General features: G+C 36.3%; 1 protein-coding gene across 1 annotated transcript; it reads right to left on the bottom strand.

Annotated features, from left to right (window-relative positions):
* On the bottom strand, positions 1 to 27,202 carry LOC125673610 (uncharacterized). The gene is made up of 3 exons (XM_048910231.2): positions 26,831 to 27,202; positions 15,039 to 15,123; positions 1 to 3,009 (listed from the first exon to the last, which is right to left on the bottom strand). Exon 3 carries the CDS (start codon positions 3,001 to 3,003, stop codon positions 907 to 909), a length of 2,097 nt encoding a protein of 698 aa, XP_048766188.2. The 5' UTR covers positions 3,004 to 3,009; positions 15,039 to 15,123; positions 26,831 to 27,202; the 3' UTR covers positions 1 to 906.

The following is a 27,202-nucleotide window of genomic DNA, read 5'->3' as shown; positions in this document are numbered from 1 at the left end:
TATGGTTTCCATATTGTTTATTACAATGATTTATACAAAATATCTCATAATAGACAAACTAAATGAAATGATTTCAACAATTATCAAAATATATATGAAAGAAATCACTGCCTTTTTTGTGATTAATTCGCTGTCTTGCACGTCCCTACATGGCGTGATAAGAGTATACCCAGCACGATAACGTTAGTGCTATAATTTTATCATCGATTGTTAACCACCCCATCAAAGAAAAAATCAGTATATACGGAAACCGGATTGTTTTCTTTATAGAACATTTAATTTATAAACGCTAATTAAATTTTCCTATTGTCAGCTGTTCGGTGGTGAATACATTGTCGCCCATCAAGATCGCGACACGCCGGGTAACTTGATCTAAGCACTACTAAATACTTTGAAAAATTTAATTTCCACTGGCATCACGAATGACAATCGATACTGATTAATGTACATAATGAAGGGGTTTTGTTTTTTTTATCTTCAGATGAATAGATCATTACATCACAAAAATCATCTCTGTTTTTGATATGATAGAAAACTGTAAGGCAATACCCTTTAAGAAAATTCATTGTATTTTATAACAAAATCGTGAACTAAATATGCTGTTCTAGAATTGTTATACTAGTAATAGCGGAAATTAAACCCAAAATAGAGTTGTTACGTACCGAAATCTGTGTGAAAGGAAGGATATAAGTATTTCTTTTATCAGAATGACATAAAACCTGATTATATTAATGAAATACCAAAGACAACGATTTCTGGACAAGGAGTTGAAGTGTTAATGAAAAACCATAGCAAATTGAATGTATAGCACTTTACAGACAGAGAGATAAAAAGCAGACAGACAGACAGATAGATAGATAGATAGATAGATAGATAGATAGTATAAATTTGAACCTACTTATCTATCTAAATGTATATAACACTGATAAATGTATGTAACACTGAAAAAATCAAAATGACATTGACAACAGAGTAACGGCATGTTTTGGCCTGATTAGTTTCACGCATGCGTTCTTCCACTGTTTTGAGAGTGTGATCCTTACTTTTCGCTTTATTAATCTGAATTGGCGATATTGTCGATTTTATAAATTCGCGATATTCGTCGTTATTCCCATTAGAATCACTTTGTACTGCCGACTCTACAGAAATATTTAGTCTCTGTTTTTCACTGTGGGGACCCTCTGTTAGTCTGGAGGTTGGCACTACCTCAGTACTAGACAGCGTGGTCGGTCTAGTACTGATCGTCGTCGTTGTGGGGATATCTTTGCATTTATCACCGGCAGAACGCAAAGTGAATACAATCAATGATTTACGAATGTTCGAGTCAACGTACTGCCAAGCATACACGTCACAGTTACTAGTGGGGAGAAGAAAAGCACGATCTGGGTACACTGTAGAAAAGGACAAGCACTTTGACTCTTTGACTTCTGTAGCACTTTGTAAAATCACTAGTTTTTCCCAGTAATTTTCTCTAAATGTCGCTGCGCAGTAATAGGTGTATGACGTCACTGAAGCGTATCTACAGTTGTGGTAATCCAGACGGAATATACTGGGGTTTGAACAATCTTGATAAAACTCTCCCGCACAACTTTTATTGTTGTCAAAATGTGCTGTGAATATAAACAATGAAGGTAGATCACACGGTGTGGACATGAATGTCCTCGACACAGACAGTATTGGTTTGTAGGAATTAGCATAGGGATGGTACAGGTCTGTCACCGGCTCCTCATCAGGTCCAAAGCGTGATTCCGCGCAAATAGACTCTCCGGGATTGTCCAGAGTGATTGGCCAGACAAAACTCTGACTGATGCTGTAGCCTAGTACAGACTTGCCCAGTCGCTTAAATGATACGCAAGTATACCTCGGCCTGCAACCATTGTAATACACAGATTCAGTTGTAAACATTCTGGTGGACCGCGAAGGAGAGTCATTGAATTGCACACAAGAAAACTCTCCAACGTTCTCAATAAAGAAAGTAGATTCACTTATATTTATTCTTTTTGTGCCGGCGTTATCTTGTGAATACCATTCCCCCATGAATCTGCGAGGGAACGCACAGATTGGAAGGACGGTGTTAGGATCACACGAGCCGCAGGATTTGGGACATTGGCGCATATCTATGGGTGAGCACGGCCTTTTCTCACAGGATTTGTACTCATCTGCACAAAATTTTCGTTGTACTTCCTTTTCTAAAGTAAGGGAATAAAATTTATCTATGTTATCATTTGTATTCGATTCACTGGCAATCAAATCTGTGAACAATTCTACGACTATCTGATTGTTATAATAATTTAAACCACGCTTAGGCACCCTCATAATCCAGATCCCATCTCCATTGACGGCTTTTAAAACCACGAATATAAAACTGATTGTGTTCCAGTTCGTCACACAAAATGTCTTTTGGTAGATGTTCATCGGTACAAAGTATGTGCATTCACTTCTCCGGAAGTCAAACGTCATGCCCTCCCCAGCAATGCATTCACTCTCCATTCTCATTGGAAGTTCCATGTAATTACAGCCATGTGCATTTCCTTTCGAATCTCTCATCTTTAAATTAAAACCTCCACTGAAGGGACATCTACCAATCTCTTTTACCATCTCTTTATGCGACACCAGTAACCACTCGTCCAAAACTAATTTTCCATCCTCGCATACATTAAAACTTTCCGAGAAAGAGGACTCTCTCATCTGTAGAATGGACTTGCCTCTTTCCAAGAATTCGATGCATTTGTATTTTTTTGGCGATCCGGAGTTGGACTCGAATAAAAAGGCATGTTCCCTACGCCTTTCTACACAGTAGAGGTCGTAGGAGGCACCAGACGTAACGACGTCCTTCACTATTAAACCATTTCCACTGAACTGCAGAGTATGTCGCGCACCATGTTCCGACAATATCTTGTAATGCCATTCGTTATTTTTCAGGTGGCCTGGAAAGAGGCACGTCCCTTCCACAGCGATGATTTGATATGTTATCCATACGATGCCTAATCCAAGCACCATCATGGAGCTCTGAAAAATAGTGAACTTCAACTTTAATGATGACAAGAGATGTTTGTAAAACACATATGCCCCCATGGTGCAAAATTGAAAAGGGTTATACACACACATCATTTAATTGATAGTAGTATCATCAATTCAAAATATTGAGCAGACAATATCTTCCTATGTCAAGAGTGAATTGACCATGTGACCTAAAAATCAATAGGGATCATCTACTCCTTATGCTGTACCAGTGTACCAAGTTTGGTGTCAATCAAGCAATTTGAAGGGGGCCTAAAAATGGGTGTATGTTTTGGGAATATTTAATTATGAAAATTGGTGTATGATTAGGGAGGATTTATTGATGAAGATGAAGATGGGTGTATGTTTAGGGAGGATTTATTGATGAAGATGTGTGTATGTTAGGGAATATTTAATTATGAAGATGGGTGTATGTTTAGGGAGCATTTATTGATGAAGATGGGGTATGTTAGGGAATATTTAATTATGAAGATGGGTGTATGTTTAGGGAGCATTTATTGATGAAGATGGGGTATGTTAGGGAATATTTAATTATGAAGATGGGTGTATGTTTAGGGAGCATTTATTGATGAAGATGGGGTATGTTAGGGAAGATTTAATAATAAAGATGGGGTACGTTAGGGAAAATTGCACAAAGTGATTCCATTTCTGTTATACGGTGAACATGAATTTTAAAATGATTTCGTAGACTTTCTTTTATCCAAATCAACCATTTCGTACTGTAATTTAGAAAACCAAACATTTAGGTTTGGTGTTAAGTTTTGAAATAAAGTCCAATAGACAAATATGATAATCCTGATGTCACTATCCAGTCTTCATTTTATGTGGAGCCTGGAAGTATTCATACATGTATCTTTCGTATTAGAAACTATCTACATATCATAGCTTGTCATATACATAGATTTTGATGATGTATTTACAAACTAATTGACCGAACGCCTGTTTTTGACAAATATTGAAAACCCTCAGTTTGATCTTTAACCCTAACCCTGGCTAGTGAGAGAAAGATAACAAACTGGCAAGATTTCTTACTGAAAGGTGAAGAAAACAAACAGGGATCAATCTCATAGCTCCTATAAAGGAGAGAATAATGAACAGTGGTCAATCTCATAGCTCCCATAAAGGAGAGGATAACGAACAATGATCTATCTCATAACTACTAATATGTATACGGTGTGACCGTTGGACCGAGCGAAGCATGTAATGGTCATTGGAGTGTCCCAAGTGGTAATCATAATTCCGTTAAGTACGGTAGATTATGATTCATTTAAAAATATATATTTTTAATGAAATTTTCCTTGCGTTGATAACCCAGTAAGATCTCAATATTAAAGGGGTTTATATGGGGAGAACAGTTTTACAGGATCCGCCTATCCATTGAGCGCGGGAAATAAAACGCAAGGCGACGTAAATTGTGCATTGTGACGTCACATTTAGCCTCGACTTTTTTCTCTTTTTCAAAGCAAACAATTATTTTTACAACAATAATACATTCCGTATGCAATGAAAAAGGCCGTTATAAAACTAAACAAAATTAACCAATAAATTCAAAATGGTAAAAAAGTAACCGTAATTTTTCGTATATTCTTATTCAAAGAAACTCATGAACTCGTTCATCTATTTAGTCGTATTACGGTTTTATATGTAATTATTTGCTAAAACCTGTTATAATGATAATTATACTATTTACTTTGAACAAACTGAGTGTTTAAATTACGAATTGCACGTCGGAGTCTTCTATTATTGGCATTCAAAATAAATTACGAATAACTGTTGAAGCAGGTAATGAAAAAATAAATGGCGGCGCCCATATGGATCACGAAAATTTCAGTGAACGTATATAGAGATTATCTCTTTTTCTTTGGCTGAATTTGACTTTTTTCTTTTACATACGTGTTACCTTTAGAGCCTTGCTTCGCGGACGGGCCTTCGGCCCGTCCGAGCTTCGCTCGGTATAAAGGTGAAGATAGCGAACAGGGATCAATCTTTTAACTCCTAAAAAGGTGAAAATGACGAACAGGGTTCAATCTCATAATTCCTATAAAGGTGAAGATAACGAACAGTGATCAATCTCATAACTCCTAATATGTATACGGTGTGACCGTTGGACCGAGCGAACCATGTAATGGTCATTGGAGTGTCCCAAGTGGTAATCATAATTCCGTTAAGTATGGTAGGTTATGATTCATTTAAAAATATATATTTTTAATGAAATTTTCCTTGCGCTAAAAACCCAGTAACATCTCAATATCAAAGGGGTTTATATGGGGACAACAGTTTTACAGGACCCGCCTATTCATTGAACGCGGGAAATAAAACGCAAGGCGACGTAAACTGTGCATTGTGACGTCACATTTTGCCTCGACTTTTTTCTCTTTGCCAAAGCAAACAATTACAAACAACAATAATACATTCCGTATGCAATGAAAAAGGCCGTTATAAAACTTAATAAAATTAACCAATAAATTCAAAATGGTAAAAATGTAACCGTAATTTTATCGTATATTCTTATTTAAAGAAACTCATGAACTCGTTCATCTATTTAGTCGTATTACGGTTTTATATGTAATTATTTGCTAAAACCTGTTACATTGATAATTATACTATTCACTTTAAACTGAGTGTTTGAATTACGAATTGCACGTCAGAGTCTTCTATTATTGGCATTCAAAATAAAACACGAATAACTGTTGAAGCAGGTAATGAAAAAATAAATGGCGGCGCCCATATGGATCACGAAAATTTCAGTGAACGTATACAGAGATTGTCTCTTTTTCTTTTGCTGATTTTGACTTTTTTCTTTTACATACGTGTTACCTTTAGAGCCTTGCTTCGCGGACGGGCCTTCGGCCCGTCCGAGCTTCGCTCGGTATAAAGGTGAAGATAACGAACAGTGATCAATCTCATAACTCCTATAAAGGTGAAGATAACGAACAGTGATCAATCTCATAACTCCTATAAAGGTAAAGATAACGAACAGTGATCAATCTCATAACTCCTATAAAGGTGAAGATGACAAACAGTGATCAATAACTCCTATAAGCAATACAAAACAGAGAGTTGGACAAACAAGGACCTTAATAGGAGATGAATTTCAAAATCATCAACTTCTACACTTTTTAGTTCAGGCGAACAAAGTAAACTCTTGTACACTGTCATTCTAAGCATATGATTAAGAAATACCATATACATGTATGTGTGTATATTATATTTTCCACATGGCTTGATGCACTGATGTTTTCCTCATTCAACATTTTCATTACACTTTTAACTGTTCAAGCCAATTGAAACATAGCTAAAGTCTGATAATCAAACCTGGTGTTAATGACACAAATGAATTACATACTACAATAGAAACTTAGCTATAAATTATATACAACAGTAGCCGGAGGAATATGTCGCATTCCGGTCAGACGACAAGACGATGAAATGTAACAAGTCAACAAGAATGTGAATCCATGGTTACAAAAATCATACACAATGTATTCTTTCGAGCAATTAAGGCATCACTTGGAAGATACTTGGGATATTCGTCTGCATTAGATATGCTTATCAGGAGCTGTGATAACATGGCGAGACAGCTATTCTGACAATGAAAACTCATTTCATTCCCTTCGCCTGACGACACTTTGCACTTGACAGCTAGGTTCGGATTAAATTGGTCTTTCTATTTCTTGCCACAATATTAACTGGAGTAATTACCAGGGAATTTGAAGAAATGAAGTTTGCATTTAATAATTTTCTGCTCTGATAGATATTCTATCTACCCCATGTCTTCCATGCTGTTGTTATAACCGGTATGCTAATGATATCGACCCAAAACTCCCCCTTTTCTTTGTACATGTAGCATTGTTATACCTTTATTATGCTGCACACTGGCGAAAAGCGAAGAGGCCTGGAACTAATAAAGCAATAACCCCATTTTAGGATTCCGGTGAATCAATACTTTGGTCTCATTTATCGTATAATTCCTGCAATTAGACAGGAATGAAAGTGATCTTACCTCACAAACATAATGATGTTTAAAGCTGACATGAATTCTTAAATACGTACACATTTCTCCGCCTGGTTTCTTTCAGATAGCAAGTTTTAGTCCACTCGTATATACACGTATCGTTATAGCTGATTAATAGTTCTAGTTTGACTTGACCGGTGCACAACTTCGATAGCAATGTAAATGCACATAATAATTAGGGAATAAGAAACAAAGGAAATCACGTTTTACATGTAACCCATCATTTGTTGCACAAAATTAAAAATATCACCTCTTAAACTAGTCATATATATTTAGCGTTTAGATGAATTAGACAAAAATACGATGAGAAAGAGTTTCTTTCATGCTTACATGCGTATTCAAATTTTGCATTAATCATGGTAATAATATATAAAAACATGGGGAGATCGTTTACCAATTATTTACTGACAGAATGCAAAATACAGATGCATAAAAATGTGCATGACATGCTCATCAACAAAACGCATCAAACGCACACAGTTATTTACCCGAGGCAAGTGTACCAGCCCCGAGATGTGCACTCAACGAGTCAAGCTAGGAAGAATATATTATTCTCTTTATTCTGATTAACCTGTTAGGGGTCAGAACAAACCCTTAATATAGCGCAGCAGAATTTACTAACAAAAGACAAATAAACAATTAATGATATTTATTTACAATTAATAATTGAAAGAAAATTGTAACAATAGCAAAATACTAGCTTACAGTAGTTGAACAATAAATCCGAACAGAATCTACACACACAAAAATATAGTAGGCCCAATTCCAAAATCTTAGTTCCCAGTATAATAAAATCGAAAATGCATAAAAAGTGTCTAACCAGAGCTTTTTTTTATAATCATAAGAATTTCACTGTATTCATAATAGGAATGAATTTTCTAGTACAATCTTGAAAGACAGTGATGCAACCATTACGTCACCTTTCTACTAAAATAACATAAGGTCCAAAACTAACTAGGTCACAGGTGTCAATGAGAAAATAAATATGAGGCTTTGGAACAATCTAGTTCAGCTTAGTGCAAATAGTAATATACACAACAAATCCGCGAAAAAGAGACATAAACTCCATTGTATTCTCACATCAAACACGTTGTCACTCCATTATGCAGATTGCGACAACCTTAGTCCGTGTCGATCAGCTATCTTCAATCAGGGGAAGTATAAAAGTACAAGAGTTTGTCTATTCGGTATAATGTTTGTAGTTTTTAGAAATCAGGAATCTGATAATGTATGTACATGTAAATATACATGTACATCTGTGAGTGGATACATGTATATTACATTCACAATCCAAAATGTATAGTAAATTTCACACAAACATACATATAAAAAGGAATATACGATCGACAACCTACTAAAGTTTTCCAGATTGTTGTTTCTTAGGTCATATCATTAATTACTGTCTCATTATAGGTACATATTCATTGAGTGAACAGATCAGAGAGAGAGAGAGGGGGGGGGGGTCCTGATTCGGCGTAAAATGTATGATTCAACAGAAAGAAATGGGTCGTTGCTATACATGCAAGTATAACCTTACAGCCATTCAAAAGTTTCAGGGATTTGTCAATTATGAATTGAAAATACATGTATTGTGGAAACTTCCAAGAGTGAAATCGGTGCTTATATTTGAATTCATAATTAATTTTTAAAATGAGTAAAAAAAAAAGTGTTAATTAGAAAAGATTATCATATTGCAGAAATTCTTTGAACAATCCATTCTTGATATTGAAATATAAGCTATACCCAAGTCCAGTACCGGGTTAGTGGCATCGTTCAAAGGTCATGACCTATATGATCTTTTGAACTTATGGGTGATGACACCACTTTAGCACATGATGTTATTGATATTCTTATTGGCTAGTCACATACATTGTACATTCTTACTTGTCAGGTTTATAGGGGTACCGATAATGGATGTCTATTGGATTTCCTTATTTGACCTATGTATAAACACCAATACCTGTAAAATAGGGGTGTTTGGTTGGTGTTCTTCGGCACTGTCATAATTTTTTTCTACGATTGATTGATGTTTTCCGCCACACTCAAAAAATTTTCAGTTATATGGTGGCGCCCAGTTTTTATACGAACCCGCGCCGAGCAGAGATGAGGGTCTACGAAGGTAGTTTAAAGTTGTTCCAGTTTATTAAGTGATTACAAATTTGTACATTTGTATGGTTTGAAGTACTCTTTTACAACCTTGCGATTTCTGCTGTGTCTTGATCATGTTCCTACATTTTTGTACTAGATTATTACTGTTTCTCCTAAATCACTGAAAACTTTTGGAATGTTTGACCAATTTCTCTCGAGAAGCGGTAGCGGATTCAAAACAGCTTATTTTTAATTAGATTGATCGATCCCCACCGCTAAATCGTAAACACTGGTGTGAATTGAAGCGTAGCAATACCCGCCCATGTAACCATAGAACATTCAATTAATATGGTGGATATAAAGAATTCTAGTATAATCACGAATCCATGTCATAAATATGAACTCTAGGAAGTTCTTACTTATTTATGAAATCTAAGGAGTTCTCATTTAAGAAAGTCTGAGTAGATTCTTGGCTCAAACATGGAGAAAACGCTTGTTTGGAAAATATTCTAATTCATATTTTTGGAATTTTATTTTTGTTGATTCTTATATAATTGGAATTTAAATCAAGGCAGCTAGATTTATTTTGAAAAAAATAATTGGATGTTAATTAGTAATATGATACATGTAGTACATTGTATATTATTTGGATAAACCATGGCAACAAATCTAAAAAATAAATAAATAAAAGGTTGTAAAAAGTGGAAAACCTGTGTTTATTACTTATTGTTTATATGGCATAACTCTACAATTTGTTATTTCAACTTTGTCTATAGTTTATATTCATTTGATCTGTATCGACACTTATCATACATATAAACGTGTGTTATTTTTCTTCCAATACTCAATTCCAGCTTTTCTCTCTTATTCCTATTTCTTTTTGCATGTATTGCAATAATTAGTATACGACTTATTTTACTTAGAATTTTCATTCACCTCTTACTTGTAAGATATTTAGAGCGAGATTAATATAAGTCTTTTGGCTTGTTTCTCAATCTATTTCATGTATAAGACATTGTTTGTATACATTATTATCGAATTATTTAAGAATAAATATTGTTTCAACTAAATTTCAAAAACTGACGCAAAGATGTATTTGAGACAGTTAAATGTGACTCGGCTATCATCAAAGTTGACGGCTTCGGAGAAAATCGAAGGCCTCCAGTGCTTCAAAGTCGATTCGTCCGCGATTTCCAACAAGGGGTGGGGGTGTATATAGCACCGTCTTAAGCTTTAATTCTGAATCTTTAAAATATGGTAAACATACGAATTATGCTTAACTAGATATCTATGGGATTTCAACGTCACAAACTAGAAACACGACACATCGGCTAGAGGAATTTACCCATAAAAGCTTCAAACATTGTGTGAACATAAAAGTTCAAGATCTAAAGTATCCACGGTACCCAGCACATCTACACGAGATGATCATTTATCTGTACATGTATGTCAAATATCAAAAGCCTACCGCAAAAGACAATATAATAACAGCCCGGACACATTTTGTAGCAGATACCGACACAAAATATTCTCTTGAAGTCTTCAAATGTCTTGATCGTCTCTTCCTTCGTTCTGTTTATATGACGTATTCCCGCAAAAATATACATGTACCACGTGCATATGTAAATGATGTTAACTTGTTCGTTGTTTATTTCTTTTAAGCAAAGCAAATATAGAAATTCGTTAATTCATTTCAGATATATTTTCATCAGATTTCTGTTAGAATATTAGTTCAAGAATCTCCATATCATTTATATTTACGGAGAGTTAAATGCAACATATCAAAGTCCCTATTCATCTAACCCGAGTTTTAACCTCCACCCTCCTTATATTTAAGCGCGATTAAAAATATTATCATTTTGATAGACTTCATAAGTCTTTCACCATTATTGTTTGGCTAAAATTTGATTATATTATACATAACTCTATGACATGCAGAGTATGCGAGTCTCATTTTCTCCCACTGTTTTCAGTCGCAGACCTGCTAGGTCGATGCCTGATTCTAAAATATTTTCACATTCTTTCACAAACAATGTGTGCGTTCAATTGATATTATTAAGACTTTTATGTGCATGGCAATGGTTTTATTTCACAAAACATACACTGCCAGTCAAAAATATATTCAGTTGCGTATTACATATAGCTAGGGTGATAATGAAGCGGTGAATTCGCAGGACGAACGTGATACTGAGGAGTAGCTTGCTACGCGAGTCGACTCGAAAAGCTTTTACAAAGAAGATTTTCAGTTCTTCTTTGTGCTTGTTCAGCAATAATCTATGTCGAAATGCCGAATGCTACCGACACCTTTTTTGGAAATCTTGGTGTTCTCACTTCCGTATGTGGTTTACAAGTCCTATGAAATGCGCGCGCATTCGTCGCACTCTAGACCGTGTTTACAGACACGCACAGTGTATCCTGTGTAAAACAAAAATATGTTTGATCCACTTATCTATAAAAAGATCTTTATTTCTATAGTAACTCTATCCATCAAAAATCGTTTGAAGTTAGAACACAACACTAATGTTGCAATACATGTACACTTACCCGGTAGTGATACATCAAAGGCGGATTCAAGACAGTTCTGAGAGGGAGGGGGTATACTATTTATGTTTAGTTTTCAATGGGGGCACCCTCAAAAGGCGTGTCGACAGTTTTACTCAAGGAAAGCTATCGCTTATTTTTTATCTTTCGTATCGGGGTCGATATTTCACTAGATATCGCACGTGGTGGGGTCCAATCGAAACTCTTTGGATGTCTCGCACTCTCAATATACACCTCTAGTCTCATTCAATCAGACACTCGGCTGTCTTCGCAGTCTGGCAGCTAAAGACTCAAGGATCACGATAATAACTGCTGCTGCAAGGGAGCGTCAATTTAATTTTGGTTCGAGTTTAATTCTTATTCTCCCGATTCTTTACTACATAAACACAGACAATTCCGAAAGATTTGATGTTTATTAGTTGATCCTTCATTAGTGATACTATAGGGGAAATCACCACAACAACAGAAAAACTGCGATCGTTGTCAGTTGGAAATTGTACTTTCTCTTTTGCCTCCCAAAGTAGTTTTGGTAAAATTGAATACAAAACGGTTTTACCATATCCCGTAGGTAGAACAGCAAACAAATCCTTTCCTTTTACAACAGTTTTTAAGCATTCTAGTTGTAAATCTTTAAAGCTTAAACGGTAGATTCAATCTGTTACAAATTTTTTCGATAGTGTTATCATCTGTGATTTTTGTGGTATATTGTATCAACTAATCAAATTAAATACCGGGATTTTTGTAAGCCTTGTTATAACATAAAAAAAAAACCACTTTACCAGACTCTCTCCTCCTCGCCGATTTACGGAAACAGCCGAGCATCTGACTGAACGAAACTAACACATAGGATCAATCGTAACTACTCGGTTATTTCTGTAACCGCTAATAAACCTCGTCAATCGGATCACGCACTCGTCCTTTTCCCTGACCCTGGCGCCTACATACGAGGTTTATTTGTGGTTACGGAAATACCCGAGTAGTTACGATTGAAACCTCTTACGTAGGCGTCATATCAGAGTATGTTGCTATGTACACAAACGTAACAATGGTGTCACAGACAAAACACGAGCTTCTGGGCTAAAACAAATGCAGCTACTATAATTATCATACATAGCTAGAATATTCTACCACTATCAATTTCCTCTTATACGTTTATGTATTAGAGTGAATGAGACGTTAGTGATATCAAAACTGAATCTGCTGTGAAAATCAATCTAACAAGTAAAAATGTAGCGGTCAGACGGGTTCGATCTCCGGTGGCCAGATGGCTCAGTTGGTAGAGCACTTGACTAGAGATTCAGGTGCCCATGTTCGAATCCCATTCTGGTCCGTTGCATTTTCTCCCTTCCTATTACATTTGGTGCCGTGACCAAGTCATGCAACAGACCAGACCGGAATTCGAATCCGGGCCCCCCGAATCTCTAGTCAGGTGCTCTACTAACTGAGCCATATCTAACCATCGGCGATCGAAACCGGTGGACCGCTTCAACACATTATACAGGGATTCGATTATAGACTTTAAACCTCATCCAAATGCGCACGTCCGGTGAATAATTGCATCAATATGATGTAACCTTTGCGCTCGATCCTTTTCCTGGTTACGGAAAGGGACCAAAGTGATTCGATTGAACTCGGATGTAATGCGATGGCATCCATGAGTGTTAGCTACATGTGTTATCACGGTAGGCATTGAAATGATAAAGAAACCCCAATGCTGAATGGCGTTGAAAGTCTAAAATAGGCCGAATTGTGTGACCTTCATTAATACAGTTGATAACAGAAATGGATATTTCCCGAATAGGACGTATTGACAATATTCTGTTTTTTCCACAAAATTTTTACTACAAAATTGAAACGCGACTTACCCTCAAAATAAATATTCTGATTCATACAAGCATATTCCCCAATTCATACCAAATGCGTTCGTTCTTGTATTATTTTTTTTATTTTGCAATAGCTTGGCAATAGTCTGTTTGCTAATCCAAAAGCATAATTGCATGATCATCTATGACTGCCAAATGGAATTATCTTGGATTTTCCCCTATCCTGGTCAAATCTCTCGTCTAATTATAAAACGGATGTCGAGTGAATGACTCCTAATTAGTCTTTTTTTCGCAACCCAATAGATGTAACACTTACATCAAACTTCACACGGCGCAGAATAACTGGAGCCAATTACTTTCATACAATGAACGTCGAGTTTCAGTCTGTCTTACACCGATCTCGTATCAAATACCAAATTAATGCTAGGTTACATCAAAATGTCATTGTTTGATATGCGTACGTGGCAGCAAAAATGTTGCTATGACAACTTTGTAATGATGAAACTTGTACTTTATATAAAAATCCTTATATGTATCAAATCCTTCTACGGTTACATAAGCATCTAATGTTAACTCGTGACATTTTACAGCCGTGAATGAGAAGACGAGCAGGTATCTGCGGCAATACTTTAGAATGTGATACCTGTGAAAACGAAACACGAAACCCAGCGCAGCCACATATTCTACATGTAACAACTGCCATGTGTCACACATAACGGAAATATTTCAATTTGTCCCTAGAGACACCAAACATTTATTCATTCTAAATGACTATAATAGAACAGCAAACCTAAGACTCTCAAGTTTTAAGGCTTTGAAATAGCAGTAAATTTTGAGTCTATTCTATGTCCATCAAAGGTTGAATTTGTCTGTAATCACTGTATTAACTTGCTGTTATTTGAATTTGTCTGTAATCACTGTATTAACTTGCTGTTATTTGAATTTGTCTGTTATCACTGTATTAACTTGCTGTTGTTTGATGTTCATCATGACATCAAAAGTGATACAAGTTCTCAATTTTGCTCAAATTTCTTTAAGAAAAAAGTTTTAGACAAACTTGATCAGTCTCTTAACGTGCACTAGAAAAAAATGTAGAGTTTGTCTAAGTTTGGGCTTAAGGTGTTCCGAAAGCAATACACTGCGTGGAAATTAGCCACTTTATGTCAGTAAACCGTATATGGCGGTTGAACGTCAAAATTCTAAATGTACATGTAGCGCATTTTGTTCATATTGAGAATATCATTCGAGCTGCTTCGGGACTCTTTCACACAATGTGCTTACAAGAAATTCAGAAATCATATATTTAAAAAAAAAGAGTATCAGTTTTGAGCCCCAAATATAGCCCTCATTATACATATTAAATTGCATGTCTTTTTGGACACTCATCCCCCCCCCCCCCCCAATAATTCTAGTGTATTTAACTTTTCATAAAAAGTCTACAATGCGTACATTTTTTTAAAGCAAAAGATTATTTCTTTGTTGAATATGATAATAACGCTTGTAGGTTTCTTTATCCATTCTAACTTGATCATACAATATTTCCAACTTACCTTTCAGAAGCAGCTGACATTTAATTACATATGATGGAAACACGCGCATGGACGACTAACGCCTCCTGACAAACTATCCTAGTTCCTGCAAAATACAAAGACGGATCAGACTCGTTACATCTTTCTTAAATAATCAATTTTACCTCGAGCCCACTAAAGCGGAGTCCTACAGTATATCATCAAGTGTTCCCTACCTGCTACATGGACGGGGAATACACACCTCAAATTCAAGCCTTTGATTATTTTTTTTTTTTTTTTACTATTAAAAAAGAATTTCCTAATATCACGAAGATGGGGCTTACATTGCAATGTACATATGTACTTACATAGACATGTATAACTCAGCCATTCAATAATTTGAGAAAGTGAACAAATATCATGACAACATGGAATTGATCGAGATTTTTAAGCAGATGGTTGCTTAAAAGAATTATCACCTGCGCGCGCTAATAAATACAATGCAAATCGATAGCTTTTACGTTGTCTACGAACACCCATGCGAGCAATTATGGACAGGGTTCTATGAGAAACCTTATAGAAGGAACAAAAAATATATACTCAAACATCACGTACGTTACTGGATGAGAACGGCAATAATACCCTTTTTGACACGACTGGATTTCCTAGGAGATCCTAGCTACCAATTTAGGGTTCAGCTTATTTAGTGCATTAGATATTCCGACTCTTAATTTCTTGCTTTTGGTCACGCATCACCATGATAGTGCCCGGAACTGATAGCCGGTACTTGGCTTAGAAAATACAACACTCATAGCTGATACATGTACATGTACGTCCCCTAACATATATATGTTGAAAGGAAACATATCGGTAATTTAGACATAAGACAATGAAAAAGAATGATTGAGTTCCATGTCAATATGATATGTACATTTTTAAAAGAAACAAGTTCCATTTCTGAACAAAAAACCTGCGACGATTCACACCGGCATAGTTGATAAGCGCGTTAAACACTAGCGCCTCGCCGAAATTATACCGATTAACTGCAGAACTGTAGATCTCTAAAAAAAAAATATCAGGACAGATCAGAAAGCTTCGATTTACGACGCAGAAAAAAAAATGCGCACGATTCAGGCCTTATATTGTTGTATTCTCGCATCGTCGTCTCTTAAATTTAATATTGAAAAAATTCTTAACATATATTTACCTATTATACTTGTGTCCAAACATACCTTCAAATATTCATTAAAGCCCCATGCAACCCGAAAACTCACAGCTTCAAATGATTTCGTATGTTGATGTAGCCCTGTTAAATAGCCAGTTAATTTGAATCCTTTTGCTCTTGGACTCTATTCATAATATTCGATACGAGTGATATATTCTATTTCTAATATTCGATACGAGTGATATACTCTATTTATAATATTCGATACGAGTGATATACTCTATTTATAATATTGGATACGAGTGATGCATTCAGTATTCATTTATCATAAACACGAATGATTTATAGAAATTAAAAAATAATGTACTTTTCTAAAAGTAAAATAACCTCTTGAATATTGAAAATGCTACAAAAGCCTAGTGTCAGTGACGGATTTAAGGTAAATTTAAGGTAAATCGTGGTGTCTTGTTCGGAAAAATATACTAAACGATAAAAGAAGCAATAATTTCTTCCACTCCTGGAGATATAAATGGCAAACTCTTTTGATTTCTTGAATTACTTTATTGGGAGAACTTAATTTTTTCCAAAAACTTAAAAATTTGCGTCATTTTATTAATTTCTCCTTATCAAAAATGATATAAAATAGTACAAATGACTAAATAGGAGACATATTTCAAGCCCTATAAAATCCAGGAGATTTCGGGGGCGAACTGGGGGCCTCAAGGCGGTCCCCCAGACCCCCTGCCTCATAAAGTGGAGCTTCCCGTTACCGCAATTCCTGGGTCCGCCCCTGAGTGTGATCCCTAACACTCCATTTCAATAGTGAAGTGTAAAATGAGCGCCGTGAATTTAGTTCAATATTCAAACCTATTTGAATACTTATCATTTAACCGAATTGGGGTGATTCCATCCAAAATAGTTCACTAAAATATTTGTAGGGATAGTAAGAGTATGACTATGGAAATGAAACGGGGTTCAAAGTGACTGGCTACCTAATATGGCAATGTCAACAAACAAAATCTTTAAAGTTGCGAGTTTTCGGGTCGTATGGAGCTTTAATGAATATTTGAAGGTATGTTTGGACACAAGTATAGTAGGAAAATATGTTAAGAATCTTTTATATTAAATTTATGAGACAGTGATGCAAGAATGCAGCGATATAAGACCTCGACCGTGCGCATTTTTTCCCTGCGCCGTAAAATCGAAAGTTTTTATAGGGGGGTGGATCTGTATCTCTTTGATCTGTCCCAATATTTTTTCAGAGAGCTACAGTTCTCCAGCTATATGCCGATGTGAAGCGTTGCAATTTATACCCACATGTAGTTTGAAAAATAAAGTTTATTTTCTTACATTTACATGCTACTTTTTATTTCTATCGGAATTTCTAGCCGAATAAATAGGCGTACTATATTACTATATAGCCTTACGCGCATCATTTATCACTGCAAAGCATTCATGAGGAAATAAATTTGTAGAAATATCAAAGGCGAAAACATTGAATAGATAAATAGAGAAAGAGAGAGAGAGAGATGGATAGATAGATAGATAGATAGGAGAGGGAGACTGAGAGGGGGGGATGATAAAACGTGTATAGTGAGGACAATTTTTAACCATTTGACAGAAGTTGTGAGGACAAAAAGTACACTATGAGGACAAAATTCTGTCCTCACAATTACGTCCCCATAAACGTTATCTACAGCATGTGAAAGATGTAGATACAAAATATTAGATTAGTGAGTACAAGGAGTGTGAGGACATGCTCTCACTAATACTCTCTCTCAAAATCATTTTTTTTTTTCACAATTCTAAAGAGAGTAGTAGATAAACTTTTATAGGTGTCCCTATAGCTATTCATAACACAGTACATTTTGTCTTCACAATAACATATCCATGTCTTCTCTTCCAGACATTGTGAGGACATGTTTCATCGTCCAGAGAGAGAGAGAGAAAGAGAGAGAGAGAAAGAGAGAGGGAGGGAGGGGGTGTACGAACATTTCTAATCACGTATTGTAGTTGACATCTTGTACATTCATCTGTGTCATTTCCATCCGTGTGTCTTGCAAGTTTCAGATTAAATAATATTCAAAATGATTTGCAAAAACGGCGATCAATCGCTCCCTATCATGAACATGCATCCACGGCACGTGCTTCTTACTGTCCACTAATTAGTGGCAATGCGATATTGTTTGTATAAGACCGTTGTTTACATTATCTATTGCTGCTGATGATAGGAGGTAATTGGTAATATTTCCTGTATTTTAGACACTGATAAATAGAGCGTTATAATGAAGTGAAAATAAGGGAGAATATTACCCGCTAATTCGTAGTCAATAACAAGTTATCTTGAGAGTAGAATATGATGATGCGATATAAAATGTACATGTATATACCGGGAATTAACTTATAGGAAACTCCATTACTATCATCTTGAAGGCACATCAGGGGCGGCTCCAGGAGTTTTTGAAAAGGGGTATTCTACCATTAATTTTGGTTTTCAAAGGGGGAGGGGTCCATCCTCAAACGCGTTATTTATTACGTTTTTGGTAACCCCTTCCCCTCTGGATCCGCCACTGCACATTGATGTTAGTCTGTGTCTGAGGAATCAAAATGATGCTGTCCTTGAGTACATGGATGTTAACGTTACGATTTTATTTTGGATATCATGGGGCCATACCCTCTAGATGATATATTGCCAGATATATGCGAGTAACCCTGACTTCTTAAGTTGCAGGAAAATCAACTTATTATCATTTTTATACCACCGTTATTGTAGATTCGAGGGCCTATAGTTTTGATCTGTCCGCAAAAAAATTAACCTTAGGTCATAACTTTTGAACGCTTGGGATTTCAGATATGTATTTCTTGTGGCAAGACCTTTCTTTTGATAACAAAAATAAGAGAATTTATTTGCTGACATAGGCAAACACATCTTGCTTCAACATTAATTGCGACTTGGTATCGGTGTATAATGTTCACAAAAGAAATCCCAAATCGCGTCTCTGTGAGTACAGTACTAGTGGAGTTCTATTGTGGCCTTGTATATAGACCGGAAATGGTAGAACATGACCCCATTTAGTTAACGGACAGATATATGTATAAACAGTACTCCAGTCGTTTTCCGCAACATTTACCTTGAAAATTAACTTTTGAGCTTAACAAAACAGATACTTCATATTTCGTGAACTGAAAGGTCAAAACTTTGTGATAACGGTGAAGGTCATTTGTCTATGTATCCATGCACTATCCTTCCCTAAACCTTGGGACATGACTGGTCAGTGAAGGACAGAACTTCAACTGTTGGTGCTAAAATCGACATTTCTGCAAGTTACAGGTTTGTATAAAGCTCCATATGCTTGCATGCACCCACTATCATACAGGGTGTGTACGACAATTAGTAAGGCAGTCAAATATCAGAGAGCATGTAGTACACAGCATCAAGTTACAGAGTCTGCCAGAGAGTTGCTAAACCTTGACCAAAACAATGCACGAGAACAAAGAAAGCAAGTGATTTAATGGAGTAATTTATTATGTGGTAGAGAAACAGACAGTGGAAGACTGTTCAATAATAATAGAAACAAGCCGAGCCAACAGAGGACACCATTTAATGAACACACAGTAGTTTTTCATGGAGGTCTTTCCTTACCACCTGCAGTTATTTCGTCTTGTATGTCATCCTAGTAATACATTTATTGTGTTTACTCATAAAGTTCAAGATAAATCTTCCAGAATCAAGGCAATCAGACAATAAACTTGATGTAGGGGATGGGGGTACCAAACGTTGAACACACTTTTCTCATTGAAAAAATATACTTGAATATGAATATGTCGGCGAATGTACATTGATAATTCGGATGAAAGAATTAAATTTTGCTCATCCTGTTCAAAGAATGCATGCTAACGATGTGAATATGTCGACTTCTCGTCAGCTGTTCGTAATTGTTGGTGTTAAGTGAAGGATTCGATCCTATGTTAATGAAAAAGTACAAACGTCCCTGGTTGTATGATTTTAGTTTACAGCAGCCACTGCACGGAAGAGGTATCGTATTGTAGCATCAGAATTTTTTTGTTTTGCGGCTATGCATTATTTAACACAGGCGTAAGGCCAGATAACGAACAATGATTAGCAAGCCAGGAAATTACAAATCCGGCATTAAATATTAATCTTAGAAGTGGGCGAGGAGATTTATAACCTATCATGTTACAATTTTATGTTTTTCGGGAATAAAAGGACAAACGAGACAAACAGACGTTTTTCTTAATTATTTACAACTGGCTTCAATTCCTGTTCATAGTTATCAAATGAATGATTGTATTGATGAATTAAAATAGATATTGATAAAATAACCGACTTATAGAAATATTACATTCTCTGGACATCAGAAATGGATGCATGTACTAGTTCAAACCCATGTATCCATTGTAGTGAATGATGATTGACATCAGCATTTTCTGTGCATATATCCAAAATTACAACCTCAAAACAAATGTATATGTACAAATAACGTTACAGGTACCTGTAACACAGTGTTTGAGATTTTTTTTCCGGCGAGCAGTGGACGGACGGCGATGACTGTGTACAGAGAGAGAGAACCTACATGCTCGCTGTAATTCATTTATTGATTTTTTTTAAAATAAGAAATACTATTTCAGTAGGAAATCGCTAGAATAGAAATGGGATGATGAATTATCAAGCCCTCTCGAAAACAGAAATATATCCTTATTCTCAATGTTTGCCCCACAAAAACAATAACGAAGAGTGGCGTGTGTGATGGACAACACGTATCTACACAAAGTTGTGTGGCATTAATTATTTACTATATTGTTCCGTAGAGTGCAATTTGCCATGTTCATTAACGAAATTCTGCCAAAGAAGAATTAACACCCAACATCGTGTAACACGTGGAATTTTATTTATAGATTGCGATGTGTCGAAAACTTGTAAAAGGTATCAGTTTAAGTACGGCAATGTCCCATCCAAGGGGGGGGGGGGTGAAAACAAGTGTGAAAAATTCTATGCTAATAGTGCATGATGTACCAATGACTGATATACATGTATCTGTATCGAGGTCAAATCTGGTCAAACGTAGCGAAAACAAAGCGAGCTACCAATTCCATGTATTCATCCACCATATGCACTGAATGAAGTATCTTATGATTAAATGAAACTATTCTTATTGTAGTATTCTCCTCTATTCATATATTGAATGTAGATGTTGCAGACATACAATTACTAACTTTTGGTGAGGTTAACAATACGTTTTATCTGCACAGGGTAAGTGGTACGGGTAATCACCAAGCGCAATGACCGAGGTGATATCCTTTCCATGATACGGGGCGATACAGATAGAGCTAACTTTCCTTAGACTTTTTATTAAATTTCGAAGTCATTCAATCTTATCAATACAAGCTTTATAGACTACATCGTCGGAAACCCACAGTAAGTCGCACTTCTTTTAAGAGCCACCGACCGTGGGTTTCCGACAATGTAAAGACTACGATAGAAGACATTTGATTACGTATAATGATACAATAGATTTTAAACTTCTCGAAAATACACTCATAACACTTATGGCCGCTAACGCAATAGTATTTCCTGGATTCCACATCGTACCCCACGATTTCACAGTGCCATCTCGTTAACATGAGATTTGATAGACTGAAACTTCTGCTTATTACGAATGTTGACGGTGCTGCTGTTAGAGCGCGTGTAGCTATATGTAGGTATATTATCATCTAATAGTATTCTACCACGATTATTGCAGAGATCAAAGAAATACCGCGTCCATTACTCTGCAATATATACCGATTAATTAATAAATTATTTGCACCGTAACTTCCACAAGAAAAAAAATTACGGGTTAAAAATGTAATACTTATTGTCACTATATCGGTTTCATGTCTTCGACCTAATCAGACGTTGTGCATTGTCTTAAAACAACTGTTAAATTGAACATACTAGTATTTCATTGTCAAGATATCAAAAACAAAAGGATCAGGCACAAGTTCTCAAAACTTCGCCGTCTCCTTAAATGCAGACTCATTTCAAGACTTTTCCGTGATCCTATAGCTACTACCTTTACACTTTGTGTTTTGTTAATACAACAATAAAATCGATAACTGATTTTATAAAGATTAATAACACTGATTCTGACTATGGATAACTCAATTCACCTGATCAAGATATAGCGCCCACAGCGGGTGTGACCGATCGACATGGGATGCTTACTCCTCCTAGGCACCTGATCCCATCTCTGATATATTAAGGGGTCCGTGTTTGCCCAACTATCTATTTTGTATTGCTTATGAGATTGATCAATGTTCGTTATCTTCACCTTTCATCAATGTATGTTACAAACATATTTATAAACGCTTTAAGGATATTTGACATTAAACAAAACAATCTACGTTCCGAGATTAATATGTGTTCTATTGTACAAAATAAATGGCGATGCACAGACAAAATGACCCTCATCCATGTGTGTGAAGTCTTGTTGGACTGTGTATTCAGAGCAGATCAAAAAATTACATTGTATTGATATAATCCGTCAACACCAAACTAAATACAGTACTTGAAATATCTTTTAAGATATAGACCCTACAATCTCACCTTTGTCGTCAGCTAAAAATCAGATATAATCCATTCGGGAAGCAACCATGACGTCACGAAGTGACCTAATTCGTAGCTGTCCATGGAAACGATTGGCTGTATATCTCTTAACCGTATTAGCATAGTTCTTGTTTTTGTAGATAATGCAGAATAATCTCCTCGGTGTTGAAATGCTGTTTGAAAATATGAAACGCTCGGTTTTTATATTTTAGACCAAGGAGTTTACCCTGCAACATAAACGAAGACTAAACAGGAAAGAGAACTTTTTATGTTGGTTTATGATTTGATATCCTCACATTTGTTGCACAGGTGCCTAGGTCATAATATAATTGATTGATTGATTGTATATTATTTGTTTAATCCAGGGTCACAAAAAAAATATGGGGCGGATGAAAGGATTTTATTTTTAAATTTTTATTTCCCGTGAAAAAAAATTAATGACAAAAGGCATCACACAAAGTGTTAATCAAGTTAACATTCAAAGAATCCTCGGTAGAAGATATAAAACCAACATTCTGTGACTTTAATCATTGACTCAAGTCACCGAGAAGCAAGTATGTTTGAAATCGTAATTTTTGCGAAAATAAAAAAAAGTCAGGGCACGGCCCTTTTTTGAGGGGCGGGCGGGGGATGATAATCTATCAATTAATTTTAATTGGCCTAACGTCCCGCTCGGGAATTGTTCATTCATATGGAGACGTCACCATTGTCGGTGAAAGGCTGCAAAATTAAGGCTTATGCTCGGCACTAATACGACCTATTAGCAGGAAGGGATCTTTTCGTGTCACACCTGCTGTGGCATGGGGCCTCAGATTTTTTTTTCGGTCTCATTCAAAAGACCCCCCCCCCCCTCCATTTAATCGCCTCTTACGACACCTCTGGTATATCCTGTGGTCCGTGTTTGTCTGATCCTACCTCTGGTATGTCCAGGGGTCCGTGTTTGTCTGATCCCACCTCTGGTATGTCCAGGGGTCCGTGTTTGTCTGATCCCACCTCTGGTATATCCTGAGGTCCGTGTTTGTCTGATCCTACTTCTGGTATATCCTGGGGTCCGTGTTTTCCCAACGCTTATTTTGTATTCCTTATACTAGGAGTTAAGAGATTGATCGTTGTTCGTTATTTTCATGCTTAATGTTTGCGAATTACTACGTGCTCCAATCGTTTGATCATCCCATATACCGCAACACAAAAAGGTCATTTCTTAAAGAAACCACAACTCAATATATATGTACATCTTGTCCCATTAGTAACATTATAGAAATTGAGGTAATTCGTGATGCCTCGGACAGTACCCGTGGGGATCTGGTTTAGAATAAATCCTCAGTACTCCCTTGCTTGTCGTAAGAGGCGACTAAATGGGACAGTCCTTCGGATGAGACCGCAAAAACCGAGGTCCCGTGTCACAGCAGGTGTGGCACGATAAAGATCTCTCCCTGCTCAATGACCATAAGCGCCGAGCATAGGCCTAAATTTTGCAGCCCTTAACCGGCAGTGGTGACGTCTCCATATGAGTGAAATATTCTCGAGAGGGACGTAAAACAATATTCAATCAATCAATCCAAAGAGTATTATATGTACCTCAACAAGCGCATTTACTTTCAAAATTTTGCAATTTATGTATATAACGTCGTGACATTATCACGGTAAGTTTGGGGGAAGAAATGGCGCCAAGATTTACGTATAAAATAAAGAGCTTGAGAGAGAAACGACATACAATGTATTGTAAGAGGTTTATTTCTTCATTTCTGAAAATCTGGAGATAAAAAAAGAGCTTAATACTTTTGTTTGATCATACGGAGTGAGGAGGAGATATTGGATCAGAATTATGCAGCTTATGAAAGACCACCAAACCTGTGGGCGGGGCATCGATGGTACATGTATGTACTTCCCAATCAGGTTCCTTTGGGATCCGAGTTAGAAAAGGTTTCAATACCCCTTGCTTGTCGCAAGAAACGAATAAATGGAGCGGTCCTTCGATTGAGACCACTGAAACCGAGGCCCCATGTCACAGCAGGTGTGACACGATAAAGATCCCTCCCTGCCCAACGGCCTTAAGCACCGATGTTAACATAGGCCTTAAGTTTGCACCCCATCACCAGCAATGGTAACATCTCCATATGAGTGAAAAATTCTCGAGAAGGACGTTAAACAGTACATAACCAACCAACCTACCTTAATAAATTTTGAATTTGATCTTTATTCAATATCTATAAGTATCTATGACACGGCGTTAAAGCTGTCGGAATATAGAGCCCTATTAGTAGACATCCCGGGAAATGACTAAATCCGGATATGTTTTTCATTTCTAAAATGTGTTGGCTTTCAGAAGAGAGTCATATTTAGCATAGCCATTTGCCTTTACATTGTGAAAAAGGATTTGCTTGGTTTGTAATATCATAATATAACATCTTTGGTCCATGCCGCTATCAACAGCTAATGTTGTTTAAAACTTCCATAACGCGGCAGTGACCTGATCCAAAAACATTGTGCATCGAATGATGTTCTTTAATTTCTATACAGAAGGGTTTGGATTCATTTTGTGATGACACATTTGTATAGGCAGGGTCCACATGAAACGGATTTGTAAAAATAAAAAAATTAAAAAAAAACAACAAAACAAACATGGAACCATATAACTAGAACCATATAAATGATTGGTTGAATGTATATTGTTTAACGTCTCGCTTAATTGAGAAATTTTCACTCAAATGAAGACGTCACCATTTCCGGTGAAGGGCTGCGAAATTTAGGCCTATTCTCGGTGCTTACGGCCTTTAAGCAGGGAGGGGTTTTATCGTGCCACACCTGCTGTGACGCGGGGCCTCGGTTTTTGCGGTCTCATCGGAAGGACCCATCCCATTCAGTCGCTAAATGCGACAAGCAAGGGAGTACTGAGGACCTATTCTAACCTGGATTCCCATGGGACTAGGTAATGAGGCCATCAAAACCAAACATGGACACATTACATATAACCAGGGCACTAAAACCAAACATTGATACATTACATATATATATGCACTAAAACCAAACACTGATACATTACATATATAACCAGGGCACTAAAACCAAACATTGACACATTACATATATATATATGCACTAAAACCAAACACTGACACATTACATATATATATATGCACTAAAACCAAACATTGACACATTACATATATATATGCACTAAAACCAAATACCAGGCATTATATGTTAGTACTATAACCGTACAGCAATCAGAAACATTTTATATATAATCAATTTGACGTACCGGGTATTGTCTAACATTTTAGATATAGTCAGTTTGACGTACCGGGTATTTATCTAAACATTTTAGATATAATCAGTTTGACGCACCGGGTATTTATCTAAACATTTTAGATATAATCAGTTTGACGCACCGGGTATTTATCTAAACATTTTAGATATAATCAGTTTGACGCACCTGGTATTTATCTACGTGAGACCAAAAACTTCCATGTAATACTAATAGTCATGAGGAAACAGAAGTGTCGATTTTTGGAGAATGTTATAATTTGATAGAATTGCGCTAATATGATTGGTTTATTTATTGCCAGATCACTAGAGTAATGCATGTCATTACATGTATGAAATAGAAATGTAAACAGCACTTTTCGAATTTCTGAAACATTTCCGTACGTTTTACTAAATTAGACAATTGATATCACTTTAGTTTGGAAATCACCCTGTATAACATGCTAGTTAATACATTGACTGTAATCTTACGGACATTGACAAGGGTCGTAATGAATAAGATATATTCAGTCTTAGTTCTCAACAGACCTTTAGTTGCTGCATCAGGTCATTTGATCGACGGATTTCTGTGGTTTAGAATCCACGAATGTCGATCTACAATTCTAAATAGTCAGTACTATAGCCATAAACAAACCAAGCAATTACACCAACAACCAAAAAAAAAGCCATAGATAATGGTCATGTCCAGGAGGGTAGCTACTCCGTATTAACAGTAGATATACCTCCTCCTTCAAAATGCAATACGAATGAGTGTTTCATTACCAAATGTTTTTTATAGAATTAAAACGTTCTTACCATTGAATTTATATGAATTCATGAAATTTCCCTCTTCCTAGCAACAGTTTCAAGACATTCAAAATCACGAACTCTGAGACTTCATCGCAGAGTGAAGGAAAAATGTCTTTATTTCACCTCACTGCCCCGCACATATTTACTTCCACTATGGTAATCCATCTATTCACTTAATCAAGCAAAAGTTTCCTATGAAAGTAAATTGAGGGTCTGGGAACGATCGAGAGCAAGGAAATTCCCGTTAACGGGAAGCCTACCTGATACCAAACTAATGAAATTTATCGCTAATAATTGACAAAGATGCCAAAAGCTGGTGCGGTCAATCTTTGATTGCGGCTTCTGCAACAGACCGGGGCATTGGTAATGCATAATTGA

The sequence above is a fragment of the Ostrea edulis genome, chromosome 1 (genome assembly GCF_947568905.1).
Source record: "Ostrea edulis chromosome 1, xbOstEdul1.1, whole genome shotgun sequence".
NCBI classification, from domain to species: domain Eukaryota; kingdom Metazoa; phylum Mollusca; class Bivalvia; order Ostreida; family Ostreidae; genus Ostrea; species Ostrea edulis.
The sequence above is the reverse complement of the archived record's forward strand: the minus strand, read 5'-3'. Positions and strand labels throughout refer to the sequence as shown.

Bases quoted from the DNA above. Each gene is read 5' to 3' on its own strand.
- LOC125673610 (XM_048910231.2), bottom strand. From the start codon at position 3,003: ATGATGGTGCTTGGATTAGGCATCGTATGGATAACATATCAAATCATC.